Source organism: Haliotis rufescens, unplaced genomic scaffold (genome assembly GCF_023055435.1).
Source record: "Haliotis rufescens isolate VD_foot unplaced genomic scaffold, xgHalRufe1.0.p SCAF_6, whole genome shotgun sequence".
NCBI lineage: Eukaryota > Metazoa > Mollusca > Gastropoda > Lepetellida > Haliotidae > Haliotis > Haliotis rufescens.
Window position 1 is genome coordinate 40,538,832 of NW_025964334.1, and position 22,048 is coordinate 40,560,879.

General features: G+C 41.7%; 1 protein-coding gene across 4 annotated transcripts in view; it reads left to right on the forward strand.

The window, feature by feature from the left end:
* Positions 1-14,479, forward strand: part of LOC124115547 (ETS homologous factor-like) — a 31,746-nt gene extending 17,267 nt beyond the window's left edge. The window contains exons 4-11 of one of the 4 annotated variants that reach the window (XM_046476575.2): positions 3,241-3,354; positions 4,821-4,903; positions 5,584-5,703; positions 6,040-6,147; positions 6,463-6,606; positions 8,094-8,207; positions 10,808-11,003; positions 12,308-14,479. In XM_046476575.2, the coding sequence (XP_046332531.1) occupies positions 4,846-4,903; positions 5,584-5,703; positions 6,040-6,147; positions 6,463-6,606; positions 8,094-8,207; positions 10,808-11,003; positions 12,308-12,401 (834 nt within the window). In that variant the 5' untranslated portion in view covers positions 3,241-3,354; positions 4,821-4,845 and the 3' untranslated portion in view covers positions 12,402-14,479. Of the gene's footprint in view, positions 1-3,240; positions 3,355-4,139; positions 4,165-4,216; positions 4,356-4,820; positions 4,904-5,583; positions 5,704-6,039; positions 6,148-6,462; positions 6,607-8,093; positions 8,208-10,807; positions 11,004-12,307 lie in introns of those variants that run through there. The other 3 variants (XM_046476576.2, XM_046476574.2, XM_046476577.2) reach the window with 3 other exon arrangements.
* Positions 14,480-22,048: the final 7,569 nt, after the last annotated feature.

Consider the following 22,048-nt stretch of genomic DNA (forward strand, 5'->3'; position numbering starts at 1 on the left):
ACATGTGTACATGTCCTGTATGTCTGTGTATACCACTACATGTGTACATGTCCTGTATGTCTGTGTATACCACGAGATGTCTGCATGTTCTGTTTGTCCGTGTATACCACGAGATGTATGCATGTTCTGTATGTCTGTGTATACCACTACATGTCTTCATGTCCTGTATGTCTCTGTAATCCACAACATCTATGCATTTCCTATATGTCTGTGTATAACACTACATGTCTACATGTTCTCTATGTCTGCTGTCAATGCATGTGTACATGTCCTTATGTCTTATACCACTACAGGTAAACATGTCCTGTATGTCTGTGTATACCACTATATGTCTTCATGTCCTGTATGTCTGCTGTCACTACATGTATTCATGTCCTGTATGTCTGTGTATACCACTACATGTATACATGCTCTGTATATCTGCTGGCAATGCATACCTGTATGTTTGTATATACCACTACATGTCTACATGTCCTGTATGTCTGTGTATAACACTACATGTCTACATGTTCTGTATGTCTGCTGTCAATGCAAGTGTACATGTCCTTATGTCTTATACTACTACATGTAAACATGTCCTGTGTGTCTGTGTATACCACTACATGACCTGTATGTCTCTTGTCACTACATATCTACATGTCCTGTATGTCTGTGTATACCACTACATCTATGCATGTCCTGTATGTCTGTGTATACCACTACATCTATGCATGTCCTGTATGTCTGTGTATACCACTACATGTATACATGTCCTTATGTCTTATACCAATACATGTATACATGTCCTGTATATCTGTGTATACCATTACATATATACATGACCTGTATGTCTGTGTATACCACTACATATCTACATGTCCTTGTGTATTATACCACTACATGTAAACATGTCCTGTATATCTGCTGTAAGTACATGTGTACATGTCCTGTATGTCTGTGTATACCACTACATCTATGCATGTCCTGTATGTATGTGTATACCACTACATGTGTACATGTCCTGTATGTCTGTGTATACCACTACATGTGTACATGTCCTGTATGTCTGTGTATACCACGAGATGTCTGCATGTTCTGTTTGTCTGTGTATACCACGAGATGTATGCATGTTCTGTGTGTCTGTGTATACCACTACATGTCTTCATGTCCTGTATGTCTCTGTAATCCACAACATCTATGCATTTCCTATATGTCTGTGTATAACACTACATGTCTACATGTTCTGTATGTCTGCTGTCAATGCATGTGTACATGTCCTTATGTCTTATACCACTACAGGTAAACATGTCCTGTATGTCTGTGTATACCACTATATGTCTTCATGTCCTGTATGTCTGCTGTCACTACATGTATTCATGTCCTGTATGTCTGTGTATACCACTACATGTATACATGCTCTGTATATCTGCTGGCAATGCATACCTGTATGTTTGTATATACCACTACATGTCTACATGTCCTGTATGTCTGTGTATAACACTACATGTCTACATGTCCTGCATGTCTGCTGTCAATGCATGTGTACATGTCGTTATGTCTTGTACCACTATATGTAATCATGTCCTGTATGTCTGTGTATACCACTACATGTCTTCATGTTCTGTATGTCTGCTGTCAATGCATGTGTACATGTTGTCATGTCTTATACCGCTACATGTAACCATGTCATGTATGTCTGTGTATACCACTACATGCAGACCACTACATGTGCTCATGTCCTGTATGTCTGTGTATACCACTACATGTATACGTGTCCTGTAAGTCTGTATATACCACCACATGTGCTCGTGTGACCCGTGAAGATCCGGTGTAAAGTAGGTCTTCAGCGACCCATGCTTGTCGTAAAAGGCGACTATGCTTGTCGTAAGAGGGGACTAACATGATCAGGCTCGCTGATCCAATTGCGTGGATCGATGCTCATGATCACTGGATTGTTTGGTCCGGACTCGATTATTTACAGACTGCCGTCATATAGCTGGACTATTGCTGAGTGTCGGCGTTAAACAACAAACCAACCAACCAACATGTAAACATGTCCTGTGTATCTGTGTGTATCACTATATGTATACATGTCATGTATGTCTGTCTATACCACTACATATATACATTTCCTGTCTGTCTTCTGTCACTACATGTAAACATGTCCTGTATGTCTGGGTATACCACTACATGTATAGATGTCGTGGTTAGAATTTCTAAAATATCATTAATACATAATACATAAGAATGATACTAACTGAGTGTATTGTAATAAGGATTAGATCACTTGTTGATATATAAAACATCCATGCAGCAAGTGGTAAAATTAGCTGTTCACTGATGCCGTGTGTTACACGCCAGATCTTGAGTCACCTTGAATGTTCTGAAGACTGTTAGTAGTGTGTCATTCATATCTTTATTTCCATGTTGTTTTCATGACCATGCAAAGACAAATTGAATTATACGATGTTTATCTTGGGAATGCCGATTGCATCTACAACAACATGCTTGGGTTTTTTAGTCAGGGTATAAGTTATGTATCAGAGAATGAGAACAATGTACTATCGCAATGTTGGCAGAAACATGTCGAATAAAATATACAACTAGCGTGGGGATATATGATGATATAATTAACAGTTAAATTCAATATATAAACATTAATAGAAACATAAACCACCTCATTTTGAAATAGCCATAGTCGCTCTGGACCTATGGAATTTGCCCTCACTGAACACATTGCTCGTCATGACTGATATAAAATGAAATATTCTGAACTTCACCATGATAGTGGCGAAATAGGTCCATATACAATTCGACTTCAGATGTGGCAACAATGCTAATACTGTGATCGAAGCATGCCCATGAGAAAATGTACAGTAAAAAAGTATATTTTTAAAACAACTGTATTATATTTTGTAATTCACTGAAACTGTCAGATCCATAGTACTTAATTTACTCACCCAAACCTTAATGAAGTTAAGTCAATAGTCTGATAATGGTACCACATATGTAGAAATTTCAGTCCTCTCTGAATCTGCAGTATTTCATATTTTGTGATATTGGTCATTTTGCAATTTTATTTAAAGGCTTTATCAGGAAAATTGTGAGTTGGAAGTGATGACTTTGTCGTCACTGATAGCCGTTTTTCCCCATGTAGATTGATATCCTTGTTCCATCTTTTCCTCGTCAGTTTTCCTTACATTTAATTATTACCATATAATCGGTTACACATAAAGTACTGACCATTTCATTTGGTTTCAGGATGCTGTAACGATGTACGACGATGCTGAAGTGACCACCATCCAAAGAAGTGCAGTGACCACACATACTTTACAGGCTGTTTTACCTCAAACAGCAAGTATTTCAAAATGTCAGGTAGGTGTTACAGTGTGGGGCACTATTTCATCGTATATTTTCGTGGCTTTGTTCAAGGGCACCCTACAACTGCGACATATGGCTGTTAATATGTTACCCCAGTCGGTTAGTATTGGATAATGTGTACGAGGTGGTGTATAAAAATCTATTGTTGTTATTCTAGCAAGATTTTTTCCTGTAGTGACGGTTTGAATATTAGCAGTTTGCGGTGTCATTGAAACAACGGTAGTTATTGCATAAGTGGAAATACCAGTAATGATATCAGTACTATTGGTGACAGAAGTAGTAGTAGTAGTAGTAGTAGTAGTAGTAGAAGTAGTAGTAGTAGTAGCAGTAGTAGTAGTAGTAGTAGTAGTAGTAGTAGTAGTAGTAGTAGTAATAGTAGTAGTAGTAGTAGTAGTAGTAGTAGTAGTAATAGTAGTAGTAGTAGTAGTAGTAGTAGTAGTTAACCTTTATTCATATATGAATTAATAAATTATTTTTATTGCGTTGACTAGCAACGTGGAACACAAGGTAGAGTTATGTGTATAACGGGTTCTAATTCATTCAGCATTACAATTGTCCCGTAGGAAGGGCCAGACATACGTTGGCTCAAAGGGGCGACGTCAAGCGTGGCCGTCCGTGTGCTCATTCAACTAGCGTCAGACGCCACGTTAGACCCGGGGGTCACGGCTGCAGATGTCAGGGGAAGGGATTGCCCCCCCCCCCCCCCCCCCCCCCCCCCCCCCGGGTGGTTGTGGAATGGCCTATCGTGGTGTATCACAATTCCAACTCATAAGTGCACTTGCGATTCCTATGGAGACGTCTCAGGTACAAACAATATGGGAATTTCCATTACACATCATCACGTGACTTTTTTAAATCAAGGAATATGATTGGTCGGAGGGCGGGGTTTCAAACGACTATTAATTAGAGGTGCACGTGCTGCTTACGGTGGTATTTGGACGCTGTTGTTGGGACGGGTACTTGTATGTACTTGGCTTTGGGAGCTTGCACTGCGGGTACGTATTGGTGTTGGGACGTCATCACAAGTGCGCTGATGCAGGCATTACTATGTAACCCGTGCACTTTGAACAGGCTATTATAATCGAATTGTTTCTCATTTTCGGTGAAGACTCAGGTATATGCCACGTAGATAATCACATTTCGCACTACGCGTGGAACATTGTAAGTGGTGTTACTTTGCAGTAGGATGTTTACAAAACTGTTGCAACATGCGCAGTAATTGTATGTTTTAGGTATTTTGATGAAGGATAACTATAGTTATGCTAAGTTTATTACAGATATCCAGGGTACATATAACACAGCATATATGGCAATACATAACTGATACTCATCAGTGTGCGCTGGAAGCACTTTAGTAAAACATGTTTAAAACGTAACGCTTCTGTGACATAGAAGAACTACGGTAATGGTGTTCACATGGCCATGTCCTGCAGTAATAACAGTATTCCTTTTTTCACCAGAACCCGGACAAAATACAGACTCAGCATGGCTCAGACAACATACGTGGAGCATATGCCGATGTTGTACGACCAGCGGGGATGTGGTGAGTGTGTTCTCAGGACCAGCAATTACACACTAGTGGAAGTGGGACAAAGTTGCGAAACTAGAAACCATTAAGATTAGTGAGTGAGTGAGTATGGTTTAACGCCCCTCTTAGCAATATTCAAGTGATATCACGGCAGGGGACATCAGAAATGGGCTTCACACATTGTACCCATGTCGGGAATCGAACCCGGGTCTTCGGCGTGACGACCGAACGTTTTAACCACTAAGTTACCCGACTCCCCCCCATTTAAGATCAGAAGCGTCGGGTGGATTTTGACTTTTACCAAGTCAAGTGCCATGGTCTGGACAGTTAAGGGAATACCATGCACACAAGTTGTGATAGGAGTGGTGGTTGAAGTGGTGGTGGCACGGTAGACAGTAAAGTTGAAGTAAGACGAAATATTGTTTTGTGAACAATAAGAATTGGTTAGTTCCATACTGCTGTAAACATCGGACAAACTATTTTGTATCTGATTCAAGTGTACGAACTATTATCTAATGCTATAAACGTAGAATTTGCACAAAGTCAGAGTGAATTTCCATATGACAAAATACGAATATGACCATATTCTCCTGTAAGAAGCCTGTTGGAACCCGTGACTGGGTTGAGGGGCCGTGTGCACGTGGGCAGTGAGGTGAAGGTAACATGGATGTTCTGTAATACAACATTGCTTTCAGACTACACGTACGACTATTCGTCCGATGTGTCGTCCCCGGCGTCCTCCTCAGCATCCCCCCAGCACTCGCCTCTCCTCTCTGACGACGAGGCCGCCCACCACTGGTTCATCACCAATCCAGGTAATTACCTTCCTGCATCAGTTGTGTGCATTGTGGGTTCATTATAGGGAGCGGGGATTTCTTACCGTTTCCCGTCTTGCAGTTTCGATGATCTGTTTGAACATGCAGGTGAACAAATATCATAGTGAGACTGACGGTATTACAATTTTTGTAGATAAATACAATCTTCAAATCCTCGTTATTTGCATGTTAGTTTTAGCATGACCTTGAAATATTGGAACCTGTAGTGACTCTGATGAAATATCCTTCGCGGAAGATTACTGTGTCTGCATGGTTGCTTTATATTTCGTTATAACATACAGATGTTGAGGTTTATTTTGGGGTGCTTAATTCCAGTGGAGGTGACGTATAGTGGCTACCACATCAATGAACCTGCGCAGGAGTACACCCCACTTGCTCCAATGGACAGTTCATGTTTGCATTATGTCGATCCCCGGCCAGAAGGTAAATACATACCTCGTAACATTGAAATACAGGTAAACAATCTATGGGAATCAGTCGTCTGGAACATGTACACCTTACCAACGTTATATGCGATTTGCATGATGAAACCTGCATCTGTTGGTCAGAACGTTCAATTCTCAAATATAGCTCCCGTTCGATTGTTCTGTTTAACGTCCTCATGGTGATATGTAGTATATTGAAAACCAGCGTCGTTGGTTCGTACTGAAAACAATAAAGATAATAAAGTTAAAATACAACATAACTTAACAATCATGTTGCTTTTGTATTGAAATACACGGTGTTTATGTATTGCAGTTGAGAGGCACATCCCTCGAGCACATCACCGGGGCAGTGATGTTTTGAAGATAGAAAAGTTGGAAAATCAAGTGTATGCTGTTTTTGGAAGGCATCGCTACAGCATTGACCCAGAAGACAAGTTTGATGCCAGTAACTGTGAGTGTAAGAATTCATTCAAATCACCATACGCCCTCGACTTGTTACCCCCACACCACGTAAACACCCCATACATTATTTGTATATGTGCAAACTGTACCTTCATAAAGATTATGACGCATCATTTTATCCCAATGTTGGTAGTAGAGGCTATTGATGCAGCTGTAGTTCCAAAGGAAACTCAAAAACTGTCAGAATAGTTCAGTGAAACGTGATATGCATTTGTCAGTTACTGATACTGATACTGATACTGATACTGATGCTAATACATCTCAGCGCACGAAAGGATTGTGTTTTTATCATGAACGTAACAAAGATTTTGCGTGCTTTATCTAAACATGTTTGGATGCTAAACACATTCACACTACATACCCACAACATCACCAACATCTGAATACCTTAAGGATACAATGCGTAAACGTGTTTCAAATTGAAACGAGTTTAAAACTTAACCACAAAAAGGGATGTCCGTAATAGTGGCACTCAGTAGTTACCTCCCTTGCCAGAGTCAACAGGAAGTATATGTACGTTACACTGTGTACAGCAGATCGACTGTCGTATCAGCACAAATAACAAATTTACGAATCTTGGGTGGATCTTTCCCTTTACGAAGATCTTAGAATACTTATTTCACGGAAAATTAAGCATGTTATCATATTTCATGATATTCAATCCAAATATATTTACACATTAAATATGGGATTCTCTGAATATTGTTGGTTCGTAGTTTGCTTTGAGAACTACTGCAGTAGAGTCGTGGGAGGGAGGTAGTTATGTGAAATGTTGTAACTTGGAAGCCCTTGGCCTTGATACTGTCCCACTGTAATCCTGTCTGTCTTCCCGGGTGGCTGTGTCGTCTAGGACGCCTCGCTTCACTGTCCCACAATGCGAATCCTAGGCGAGCCTTAAACATCTCAGTGTGAGTTCGACTCCCAGACTCAGCCTGATTATGTTTTCTAGGTTTGTCAGCAACAAACACGTCCTCGTGGTATTTGTTTAAGACCTGCACCGCTTCGGGCTTTCCTCCCACAGTATGCTGATACGTCACTGAAATACTGTTCGAAGCTGTGTAAACACAAACTCACTCATCCTAAGTGTTTTCTTTTCCCTCGCAGACCAACTGCATCAGGTTGACTTATTTGGCAAATTGCAAAATATGCCAATCACGAATTTATATATATTCTGGACATGATTTGGTTCAAAACACATGTTTTAAACATGTTAATTGAAGGTCCAAAACATTACAAACACAATCATATGTCTAGGCCTCTAAACATGCTTAAGTGATGGGACAAGGAACGTATTCAGGGTCGTGTTTGGGATCTAAACACAATTAATGATTGTGAAGAGGGTGTCCAACAAACTATTTATTTACTGAGAACCATCAAACAAACTATTCATTTGGGCATATTTCTATAGAAACTGTTCATTTAAAAAATATATCCTTTGCTTAGTTGTGTACTCTGTTGATGTGTTACGTGTTTTGTTTGCAGGTTACACATCTAATGTTGCCAAAAGTGTCGTCACGCATACAGCTGCAGAAGAAAGTGTTTCGATCTTCTACCCCCAGCCCCCGAGACGCACTCAGGGCACCAGGAGCAAGCGACGTAAGACTTCAAATCTTATTTACCAATTGTTTTTGTCAGAACGTTATGACAAAAGTGACAGTCAAGATTATATTTGAGTATAATGTACTACGTGTATTGAATTTATAAAAATATACATTTATGATTGGTTTTTTTATTTAATTTAATTTCATGTGCGTTTATCAACCGAACGCTCCCCCCTCCTTCATCCCACGCCCACACAGAATATCCAATGATCGGTCCCTAAACGAAAACAGCTGCACATTATTCATTACAAAAATAAGTCTGTCGCGGATCTCTTACGGAACAACGATGAAGGAATTTGACAAAATAACGCTACATGTCAGCTTCATGGTACTGCCAGCGTTCCCGGAGACGTCACACCATAAACCTTTCAGTTTCGCGTCTCTACATTTACATAAATCACACACTGACGTTGAACGATTACGCTCTCAAAGACTTGTAAAACGGCTGGCCATACTAGCGTTACGGCGTCCTTTAATAAACAGCCGCAAGCACGTGTGCTATTATAACAGAAACGCTTGTCAAGGGATGTTATTGTTGCTTATGTTTAACCGCGCCACTGGTCCATAACCCATACGAATAAAGACGTCTCATAGAGAAATATTGATTAGCGTCAATTCACTGTATTACAAGCATAAGCTGTCATCAGCGCGAGACGATTGTGTCAGTGGGTGTGGGAATGTGAGCCTCAGATTTAGAAACCTCTTTGTTCTGTTTGCAGACTTATTAACGGTGACATTCAAAGGTTTATTTTGAGTCAATTCACGAGGTTTTGCATGACTACTTCAACTGAAAGTGTAGTGTTTTTATCCATTTAATATCTTATTCGCATCATTTTCAAATACGGCCTGGGCTAATAATATGTGTTCTTTGGGGATATGTCAAGACACGGATTGTAAACAGGTTGCTACATGTAATTTAACTTATACTTTCTCAACATCTGTGGCTTTAAGATAAATAGTGCTTCGCATTGAGTAGTGTCAGTTATAGGAAATTGCAGAAACATGAAACTGTAAGGCCCATGGTCCGTGGAAAGAGCGGGGCCTAGAAACAACATCGCTTCTCTATATTTCACTGTACCGCGATGCCGACAACATAGCTAAACGCAATCACTGTGCTAGTAACTGAGTAAACTGACCACATGACTTGATAAAGAAGATGAGTAGGTACAAGTAAATATATCGTGCTGTGAAGGCAGGAACCACCAATCAAAGTTATGCAGAACTCTTCTTTAAGTTACTAGCTTGTATGACTTCTTCGCTAAACACAAGAGCATTGTGGGTAAAATGGACATATTGCCTAGATAGGGACAGTGTGTGAAGGCTATCGCTGGTGTCATTGAAACTTGATTCCCCATGTCTTGATCAGCCTGACAGTGCCCGTCTCACCCCTATGTCTTGAACTGCTTGACAGTGCCCGTCTCACCCCTATGTATTGAACTGCTTGACAGTGCCCGTCTCACCCCTATGTCTTGAACTGCTTGACAGTGCCCGTCTCACCCCTATGTCTTGAACTGCATGACAGTGCCCGTCTCACCCCTATGTCTTGAACTGCTTGACAGTGCCCGTCTCACCCCTATGTCTTGAACTGCTTGACACTGCCCGTCTCACCCCTATGTCTTGAACTGCTTGACGGTGCCCGTCTCACCCCTATGTCTTGAACTGCTTGACAGTGCCCGTCTCACCCCTATGTCTTGAACTGCATGACAGTGCCCGTCTCACCTCTATGTCTTGAACTGCATGACAGTGCCCGTCTCACCTTTATGTCTTGAACTGCTTTACAGTGCCCGTCTCACCCCTATGTCTTGAACTGCATGACAGTGCCCGTCTCACCCCTATGTCTTGAACTGCTTGACAGTGCCCGTCTCACCCCTATGTCTTGAACTGCATGACAGTGCCCGTCTCACCTCTATGTCTTGAACTGCTTGACAGTGCCCGTCTCACCCCTATGATTTGAACTGCTTGACAGTACCCGTCTCACCCCTATGTCTTGAACTGCTTGACAGTGCCCGTCTCACCCCTATGTCTTGAACTGCTTGACACTGCCCGTCTCACCCCCATGTCTTGAACTGCTTGACACTGCCCGTCTCACCCCTATGTCTTGAACTGCTTGACAGTGCCCGTCTCACCCCTATGTCTTGAACTGCTTGACAGTGCCCGTCTAACCCCTATGTCTTGAACTGCTTGACAGTGCCCGTCTCATCTCTATGTCTTGAACTGCTTGACAGTGCCCGTCTCACCCCTATGTCTTGAACTGCTTGACAGTGCCCGTCTCACCCCTATGTCTTGAACTGCTTGACAGTGCCCGTCTCACCCCTATGTCTTGAACTGCTTGACGGTGCCCGTCTCACCCCTATGTCTTGAACTGCTTGACAGTGCCCGTCTCACCCCTATGTCTTGAACTGCTTGACAGTGCCCGTCTCACCCCTATGTCTTGAACTGCTTGACAGTGCCCGTCTCACCCCTATGTCTTGAACTGCTTGACACTGCCCGTCTCACCCCTATGTCTTGAACTGCTTGACAGTGCCCGTCTAACCCCTATGTCTTGAACTGCATGACAGTGCCCGTCTCACCACTATGTCTTGAACTGCTTTACAGTGCCCCGTGCGGAGAGGCTGTGGGAGTTCATTTTGCGGCTGCTTCTGGACCCCAGCTACAACCCGTCACACATAGAGTGGGTGGATCGGGAGAAGGGGATGTTCAGGCTGGTCAACTCCAGGGGCATTGCCCGGATGTGGGGGAAGCGAAAGAACAACCTGGACATGACCTATGAGAAGTTGAGTCGAGCTATGAGGTAAATATAAACAGTGTTGTTGACATCCATCTCCATAACCTTGTCAGTGACGTGGTTAACATACAACACAACGTATGAACAATGCAACTGTAACGTTAAAATTATCCCCATCTTTAGATTGAAATTTGATTTTCATTTATATCAGGGGCGGTAAGTTAGGTAGCCTAAATGTTACAGCGTTCGCTCCCCGTCACACCGAAGGCCCGGTCTCGATATCTCACATAGGTACATTGTGTGAAGCCCTCTGCTGGTCTCCCCCCGTCACATTGTTGGAATATTGCTAAAATCGGCTTAAAGCCACTCACTCACTAATTTACATTAGCTTCCAAACACGAACAATGCCAATGAAGAATATGTGGTTTTGATAATAAAAAAAATCGTATACTAGGCCCATGGATAAATAGCTGATGCATATAAGGTTCAACAATGTTGTAAACAGAAGAAGCTAGATACTGTCTGGTCAGGTGAAGGGGCTTGCTTTGAGGTCTCCGTCTTACACGCGTGGTGTGCGTCAGTCTTGATTTCAAGTGTCTTCCACGCACGGAGGCACAATGACTAGTGAAGACATTGTATTCGTGGATTGTATATCCAACAATAATCAGCTGATCTTTGTTGAGGTTAATCTGACCTAGATTCACCTGTCGCCAAGCCCGTTAAAATTGTGTGAGAGGCAACCAATAAGCGTCCGTTGTGTATGCAAATAATGCCTATTACAAGTGCACCGCCGGGGCATTCTGTACCCGAGCTCAATGACCCAGTTTTGCAGGGTTGTGCAGGCGTCTCCTTGTATCAGGGCAAAGGCAGAGTAATGGTGAACGGCCACTCTATTACACTACCCAGAAATACACTTGCAAGAAAGATTGTTATTTAGTGGACAGTGTATTTGACCTAGTTTCCGTGGTGTTTAATGGAGAATCCTTTATTCAACACTTGATGTAACCGTGACAATGTGTTGCGTTCTTTGAAAAAAAACAAGCTGTTTTGGATATTTCTAATATAGATCATGGTGTATTCCAGGTTTCGTTGAACTGATATCGGTCGAAAATTAAGTCTTTGTGCAGGTCACCTGGTGCTCCACGGCCGTTTTCTGACATGTAATGTGTTGAAATTATCCAAATTCGAACTATCCCAAAGATAAACTGTGTGAAAACACGCAGACAGGTCCGACAAGCAATGACTCTTGCAATAGCTTGATATACATTAGGGCATTCACTTACACTACTTATGATATGTTTTAGCGAACCAAGTCTGAATGATAAATGATATCAGTTATGTTTATTAATTTTGTCGTTCCTCTTTTACAGATACTACTACCATCGAAAGATTTTGCAGCCTGTCTTTGGTAAGAAGCTTGTGTACAAGTTTGGACCAAATTCGACGGGATGGCAACTGAACTGAATGTGCACGCATGTCGCCTGCAGCTGTTTATATATTTATATCCTCTGTTGATAGATTATGTAACTTATGCTGAAATCAGCTGAAAGCTCAATGATAAATAATAAGTTCTCTAAAATGTAACATATTGTCTTGTGGCAAATTTGCCAAATGTTTTAATTCACGTTAAAATGTTTATTTTTATAGCTGTATGTATAGTTTGGTGTCTCCATTTTGAGACGTATTACACAACTACCTTACTCTTTTAGCAGTGGAACAGATTTTATATTGAGAACAGAAAAATCCATGTTATACGTGCTGTGTTTTAACCGCAGATCAATATTTCTATTTCATCGTTTTGTAAACGTTGTAAATATTATAATAGTGCTAAACTAATATCCCGGTGCTCAACAATATAATTGATATATTTTATACAGTCAGTTTGGATATTTTTTATCAATGTGTTTATATCTGTACATTGAACATGTGTATATTGATGCTTTTACATGCATGTATAATGTTGTGGGCTGAATACTTGCTTTATCGGCCAAACGCTTAGGTATGTCTTGTATTTAACACAACAGGTTAAATATAGTGAGGTAAAAAGTATTCTTTCCTCAACTCTGTAAAATATAGGAATATCTGAGAATAGATATCTTACATCGTGTGAATAACCACGTTATAAATTACGTCATAGTTATCTTTTAACTAAAGCAGTGTCAGCTTCTAAAATATGTTATTTATTTGTTAAATGTTTTATAGAAAGTATGATTTCATTGACGCAATATCCCCGCCCCGATGAGAGTCTGAGGTGTGGGTTTTAATACATAACATTATATATATTTGAGGATTGTTGTTGCGAATAAGTATTTCGGTTGAAAAATGCTTTCATGATTCCCTAAATATGTATTAGATTTATTATTTGAGGGTCAAACTTTACAGTAACACAATCTGTAAATTTCACGAGTGGACTTTGCAAAACAAAATGCTCTTATTTTGATCTCATGCATAGTGTATATTCTGTCCTGACATTGCTGTGTCCACCACCAAACTGTGTTCTCTAATGTCCAAACAGAGATATTTAAGTGATGAGGTATCTAATCCATGTGTGGCTAGTCAGTGTTATTTTCTCCTTTATAAATGTCTGTACGACACAACCGCACTATAAAAGACTTAGTTACTTAACCAACGATTTCATCATCATCGTCGTCATCGTCGTCATCATCATCATCATCATCATAATATCAACTCTATCTTTAATCACATATGTTATGATTGTCCTATGTAAGTGTCAACATTCCCATTCGTTTGTTGATCAAAGTATATTGTTAACGTCAGGTCTGAATATTAGCTCTTGTGTCCCAAATATATATTGTACATGATCACATTCTCATACCCATAACTCTCTTCATACTGCAATCATCCTGATTCATTGTCATCTCTGTACACTAAAACTTTGTCTCCTCGTTGAGTTACATTTTCCTTCACCCCTCTTGCAATAACTCCAGTCCTACCTGTATGAAAGGCCTCTGCCTTCTCCTGTCTGCCTTCCTGGTTTTGCCTTGCCCAGTCCATACCACCTGCCGCCGTCCATTTCAGGAAACATTTTCAGATTCACATTCATAATTTGGTTAAATAATCCTTGACATTATCCCGTGAGGATGAGTTCCTCAATTCTCTGCTATCGAGTAAAGTGTGACAGATCCAATTTATACAAAAACGAAGTTGTAGTCTTTTCCTTTACCGACAATCATCTCGAGGGTTACGGAGGTAAACATGAAGAACGTGAGGCCAAATGGCTGCATTGTTTGTACATCCAAGAACTTTAAGAAAGCTTGACACCATTTCTTCAATATTTCGTTTTCATTTTTCAATTTGTTCTTATGCTTTATCTATTACCATGATGGTGACTTTGACGATTATATAAAGAAATCAATAACTTTGCTTTACCTGTAAGTGTACATTTTGTTATAAACCAAGATAGCATAATGTTATACTATATGTAGTGTAAGATTTTGGCAGTGTCCAAATTCAAACTGCCATTTTGTTATCCCCCAAAAATGTTTTGTTTTGGTTGTGAATAAAACGTTTATTTTTCTTGAGATTTTATCTGTTCAATATTTTCACATGGATATTTAGCAGTATTGTACTCAACACCATGATCAGATTGCAATGCGGTGTCTAGGTCTAGCTTCGTGTGTGGCCTTTACATCCAGACCAGTTCATCGTGTGTAGATATAAACTAGACAGACAACATTAGACTATAGCATGGTGCCTAGGTCGAGACCGTGGTGTATTGTCTAGGTCTAGTGTGTGAGGCGCTGTCTAGGTGAAGACTAGACCAGTTGGTAGTGTCTAGTCTAGATCAGTTGGTAGTATCCAGACTAGACAGGTTGGTGGAGTCAAAGCCTATACTTGACTAGATTGTGTGTTTAGGTCAAGCATGTGTGTGTGTCGTCAAGGTCTAGCCTTAACTATAGTTTATTGTCTAAACGAGGGTGTGTTTTTGTGTCTACGTTTAGACCATGAAGTGGTCCCTGCATATCTTGATACGGTGTCCTAAACACGACTAACTTGCGCTGCGGTGTTCAGATCTGGGCCATGACGTGATGCTTGTGTCTAGATGAGAAATCTCTTTTAACAAGACGTCTTGTAAAATTGTGTCTGGATGCGTTGTGCAGACATATACCATGACGTGATGCCTGTGTCTCGGTGCGGTGTGCTTAACAAGACTAACTTCTGATAATGTGTCTAGATGCGGTGCCCAGATATAGACCATGACGTGATGCCTGTGTCTCGGTGCGGTGTGCTTAACAAGACTTACTTCTGATAATGTGTCTAGATGCGTTGTGCAGACATATACAATGACGTGATGCCTGTGTCTCGGTGCGGTGTGCTTAACAAGATTAACTTCTGATAATGTGTCTAGATGCGGTGCCCAGATATAGACCATGACGTAGTGCCTGTTTAAAAGTTTGGTGTCAACACATAAACTATTTTCTTTCACACCATACATCGCGTCCTTTGACCTACACGCAGGTAAACCACACCCCAATAAGACACCAAGATGTGTCACATGATAAAAATGTGTAAATAAAACGACACATAAAAATGAATAACAAACACAACGCGTACGTTCGTTTAGTGTAATATAAACTGTGTTTCACAAGTACGTATGCAGTCAAGCTCATACAGCTTGCTGCGATATTACTGGAATAGTGTTAAAGCTACCAGCAGCCCAGGTCAAGTTTATCTCTCGTAACAGAAGCCATACATGATAAGAGCGCAGGACGTGTATATAATTTCAACCTAGGGCCATGACAAGAAATTTCATCCGATTTCCTCACAAAAATTGTGAAAAAATTGTGATAGAATGTCAAACTCAACGCGGGGTGGGGGTAGGTGGGTGGGGACATGCACATCCTTTCTTTGTATAGCCGTGAGCAGCAAGCGTGGATAACATCCGCATTTCCATCTCATTGGGAACAAAGACCCCTGGTCCAACAACGTGGCGACTGTTCCGCACCAGCATTTATTATCTGTGACGTCCTGTATTGTTTACACGATTCATTATCTTTAACGAGTGGATAGTTAGATGTCAACTATTCACGCCTACATCTTGATCCCATATGTAAATTACTTGTTTCGAAAAAATGCGTCGCCAAAGGGGACGGGGGGTGACTGACAAACAAACATATATTTTGTCCATCAAAATACTAAGAAAATGCAAATACCATCAGTGTAACAAAATGTTACACACCTCACCTTATCAGCATGTATTTTAAACCTGTTTGTTAGCGAAGCGTGCCCTGGTGAATGATTCTGCATTTACCAATCAACAACCTACTGCAGGCAGACTGTGGTCGACATAGCATGAGCCACGATCCACGCCGACGGGGGACGTGCGAGAGTTGGACGTCAAAAATCTGTAATGTGTTGAGAAAGCCAGTATTTAGTAGAAGTTTGGAAAAAACCATTTACGTGTTTGTAACCTGGAATCCTTTGCATCGGCTCTGGTGGTCGCCGTGAATGACGTGATGAGGAACATGCTCCACGACGTTATGTGGTCTCTGTTGGTCGACGTGAATGACGTGCCCCTGTCTGACATACATAATTGCGTGCCATAGCAATATGCCTTTACATTGGTGGGAGTATAATCCCTCGTCTGACATACATTATTGTGTGCCATAGCAATATGCCCTTACATTGGTGGGAGTATGATCCCTCGTCTGACATACATTATTGTGTGCCATAGCAATATGCCCTTACATTGGTGGGAGTATGATCCCTCGTCTGACATACATTATTGTGTGCCATAGCAATATGCCCTTACATTGGTGGGAGTATGATCCCTCGTCTGACATACATTATTGTGTGCCATAGCAATATGCCCTTACATTGGTGGGAGTATGATCCCTCGTCTGACATACATTATTGTGTGCCATAGGCATATGCCTTTACATTGGTGGGAGTATGATCCCTCGTCTGACATACATTATTGTGTGCCATAGCAATATGCCCTTAGATTGGTGGGTGCATGATCCCTCGTCTGACATACATAATTGTGTGCCATAGCAATATGCCCTTACATTGGTGGGAGTATGATCCCTCGTCTGACATACATTATTGTGTGCCATAGCAATATCCCCTTACATTGGTGGGAGTATGATCCCTCGTCTGACATACATTATTGTGTTCCATAGCAATATGCCCTTAGATTGGTGGGTGCATGATCCCTCGTCTGACATACATTATTGTGTGCCATAGCAATTTGCCCTTACATGTGTGGGAGTATGATCCCTCGTCTGATATACGATTAAAACATAAGAAAACAGGGTAAAACCCAAATATTTCCCGCATCCGGGTGCAATGGATACTCAAAAAACAAGTACAGTGTATGTACACGCAACTCACAGTGGCAGCGATGTTTAAAATGTAATTTGGCAATTAGTGCTTCTCTCACCCCTTCCACACCCTGAATTCCCACAAACCACAACGCCACCCCTAACCAGTAATACCAATCACACCCCCCCACCCCCCACCCCACCCCCCCCACCACCACCCCCACACACACACACACACACCCACCCCCTCACACCCCCCCCCCCCACCCACCACCACACCCCCCAACCCCACCCCCCAACCCCCCAACCCCCCCCCCCCCCCCCCCCCACACACACACACACACACACACACACCCACACCCCCACACCCTCACACACACACACACACACAGAAGCGTTATGGACATGCTCAGCTTTCGGACATTGTAATGCTAATCAGCCCCGTTGAGAGCGGTTTTGAGCTCCAGGATACACAACGCTGTCGAATGACATTGCATCCTTTTGTGGCAGCATACGCGCCGTGTGTAAATATGTTTACTCATCTGGAACACATGATCTTACCGTAAAACGGGAATTTCCCCTCAATAACCATAGCGTGGGGATTCTTTTTATGTACAGAGACGGGTGACATCAAGAACATTATTATTCTTTGTTAACTCTTCGGGTTGGGAAATTACAATATGCTTAGGAGATTATGTTGTTATGTACAGAATGGGATCAGATATCTTAACGGGACAGATAAAACATAAATCGCTTTACTGAATGTTCAAACAAGAGTACGTTGTGCCAATGCTTTTGTATCAGTGCCCACTGCACATATCTGACACACAGAGCGGTGAAACTCGTCTTCGTTCAGTTCGTAGCCAGGCCTATATGGCCTACTGGACAGTTGGCACAGCACAAGCTTAACAACAGACACTAAATCATGGTCCAATTGGGATCCGGTCACACCAGTGTTGATCCCGTATATCATTAAGGTCATCAAAGTGAACAACTGCATGAACTCACGGGTCACTGTTGGTTCTTGCATATTTCTCACAAAGGAATATCACATCGTTAAGATCTGTTATGGAGACATATATGGATTACGGACTGACCATTTAATCTCCTGGAATTTTATCGAAAAGAATTAATTGTCCCATAAAATTCTTGAAAATGATAATTATGCTTGAGAAATTGTCCACCACAAAATTTATATATTTGCAAGGTGTTGTTTAGAATAAATACTTAGGACACATAGGTTTAATTGAACAATTATCTGGTTTAGCAGCTGTAGCTGAAAAAATATCAGGTCTCCAAACATAATCCCAGCTCCTCCAGAGTCCTCTCTTTTGATTTGAAGTCAGTAAGTATAACACCAACATGCTTGACTGAGTGTAGGTAAAGGACGCCCGTAGAGTATTATCTCAGCTGGTACTTGCGGAGATCTTATTTCTGCTGCTAAAGATCCTTTTCTGACAGAGTGTGAAACGCAACCGTTGGCTGTAATCTTCAGCGATTTTCAAAAGAGCCAACATATACTCTATAAAAGCCAGATTTGTGTGAGGTAGGAAAATAAATTTAGACGAGGAACCGTACAAGGTACTGAGCCAAAACGTTGTGGAGAGAACACTTGGTGATTGTAGTCATCTCAGTTATCGGTACGTAGGAAAAGTCCAAGGTGAAGGTCAGCTACCATCAATAACTCGTATGCTCAATCGGGTTCAAATCGGGTTCAAATCCGGGGATTTGGAGGGTCAGGGGAGAACATCAACGTTGTTGTTGTGTAGACAGGCTCTTGTGATCCGTGCTGTATGCAGTCGAGTTGTCCTGCTGGAATACACCGTAGCCGTTGGCTTCAATTGGGAGGACGTGTGGTAGGAGAATTTCGTTAATGTATCGTTGAGCCGTTTTTGCCCTGGATATGGACCAAACCAGTCCTGCCATGATGAGAGAAAGCCGCCTACATCATAACGCTACCCCCACCAAACCTGTCAACTTCCGGTGTAACGTTCTCGCCGACGTCTGTAGACCCGTGTTCTTCCATCCCTTCGACGGAGGAGAAATCTTGATTCGTCGCTGAACCAGACATCTCTCCATCGCAGTTGAGGCCATACCCTGTGTTTAAGACACCAATGCTGTAGTTGTTGACGATGTTGTCGAATCAATATGATGCGTTGAACAGGACGTCTTGCTGCTCTTCACCGGTTTCGTACGGTCTGGTCGGAGATTCTGCGCAGTCAGGGGTATTAGGGATGCGGTTAACGTTGTTTCTTTGCACTTCTGTTAATCTTGGCATGTTGTTGAACTGTCACTGTTCGATTTACGCAGATGCCAGGCACTTGAAAACCCTGCACTTTAATACCGTCCATATGTCTGCTGTACATGCATTACGTGCAGCTCCATGGCTTTGTTAATACACTGGGTGAGTTTTTCTGAATCGTACATGTTTCCCGACTAATGGTTTGCATGTCCTTGTTGTGATCAGTTTGATCCGGGAAATTTGTCACTGAATCTATAACACATTACCTCTTCATTTTGCACTTCTTGGTCCGCTACATTTGCTTTTGTGGCCAAAAATATCCGTATTGCGTTGTTTTTTTAAGGAGTATATTTGCTGACCAAGGCGACATCATCAGCTGGTTGGGCATCCAGTGGTTACATCCATGATAATAGACCCTCGTTTGTAGTCCACAGCATCTTCCCGAGGCAAGAGAGTTAACTATAAAAAGTCCAGTCCAGTCCTTGCCGAACTAGGCTGTTATTATGGAGTTACATTTTGACTGGATTAACGAGTCTATGCATCGAAATCCGGTTCGAAAACTGTCGCGCAGATTTCGGTCGATTGCAGGATTTGCAAAGCATGTGCACCGCAAACTTGTTGTCAACAGATATTTTCCAAACCTTTTCATGTTTTTAATAAAGCTGCTCGCGTAAATTGATCCACTTCGCGATGTAAGACCCGTTTCAGCACAACATAGATCTTGATTATCGATCAGATCGTCTTGACTGGGCGCCACCGTTTTGTTTGAAACAAATGCAAGTGATGGAATCTGATTGGTCAATAGTAGAGGCTTAGAAGGGACATAACCCGTAATAACCACTGGTGGCGCTACGATCGAGCCAAGTTCGGCAAGGGTGGAAACTGGACTTTTAAAGTCAGTTAACTCTCTTGCCTTGGGAATATGAGTCCACAGTCGTGTCTTATGCTACTATTCCACACAGAGCACGAATCACAAGAATCGCCACGATTTGTAAATTTTAGGATTCGTGAGGATTCGTGGAATTTAGCAAATATTCTGGTTCAATTCGTGACGCTCTACGATCTAGTTACGATACAGGTACGATAGAGTTACGAATATTCGTGGGTTTCGGCTGGATTCGCATGAATATTGTCAAGAATACGCCGAATGCATGTACGAATCAGGTACGAATAAAAATGAATTCGTGACTATTCTTGACAATTTTGGGGGTTTTCCTTCAAGATAGCTATAAAAAGGTCCCCACCCATGCTTGGGCATCAGCTTCAAAATGGATGTCCAACGTAGAGCATCTTACTGAATCGTGAATTTCGTGTTATAATGGCACAATAGTCAGCAGCTAATGACCTGAAATCAATGTTAATTTCCTTATATACCCAATTTACCGGCAATCGTAGCTGATTCGTGATTGGATCGTAAGCTTCGTACCTGCTTCGGCGTGTATTCGTGGGATTCGTGACAGATTCGTAGCCGATTCGTCGTAAAGCCACGAATTCACGAATGAGTTAAGAATACCTACGAATGCCTACGAATCGATTACGATTCAGTCACGATGCCTAAGAATGCATTACGAATTTGTTACGAGTTAACAACGATATTTTTTAATCGGGAGTTCGTGGCCAAAACTACGAATATATGCGAATCAGTTAAGAATTTAACGAACTGATTTCGATTCAACTACGAATCCTAAAATTTATCAATTCGTGGGATTCGTGTTCTGTGTGGAATAATAGCATTATAGCTTCAGAGACACATGTATCACTGCGAACAACATGCTGCAATGTGTACCGTGCGTCAGGAGCTATCCGGCAAGTTGGTATTTGGTAGCCACCGTTCCCAATATGTATCATACCGGAAAGCTATTATGACCACCCGACCCCCTTTTGGTGGATTGTGTTGAGTATTGTTTATGTTGGACCCGAGCGGCCCCACTGAGCAATATATACAGTAAGAGTGATTGATAACATCCGTGTGTATCGCTTTCCCCCACATTCCCCAATTAGCTGCACTATGTCACAGAGTGACTAGTACTCTTGTCACACGTCAAACCTAACCGGAAATGTGCCCACCAGCAATGTCAGGTCTGTGCAGTCCAGACAATATACACTTTCACTTTAAACAAAATGCATTATAAAACATTCCAAACAATATGTAATTTACATTCCTCAATAAAATATATAAAATATAGAAGAACTTCACAAACGAAACAGTGTTGAATTTAAGTAGATAAAAAACAACAAATATATAATATAATGGCGTTGAACGTGGTGGGCAACTGCAATTCGTTTTCCAGAAGGACGGTAGGGTAGCCTTGTGGTTAAAACCCTTGTGGTTAAACGTTTGCTCGTCATGCAGAAGGCCCGGGCGTCGATTCCCCACATGGGTACAATGTGTGAGCCCATGTCTGGTGTCCGCCGCCGTGATATTGTTGCAATATTGCTAAAAGCGGCGTAAAACCTTACTCACTCACTCACTCACCTTCAAGAAAACCGTTATGCAAAGTCAATAACGTCTACACCAGCAGGCAACATTGCGTATTTACAGGATAGCCATGGAATATTAGTTTATCCGTCAATTAAATAGTTTT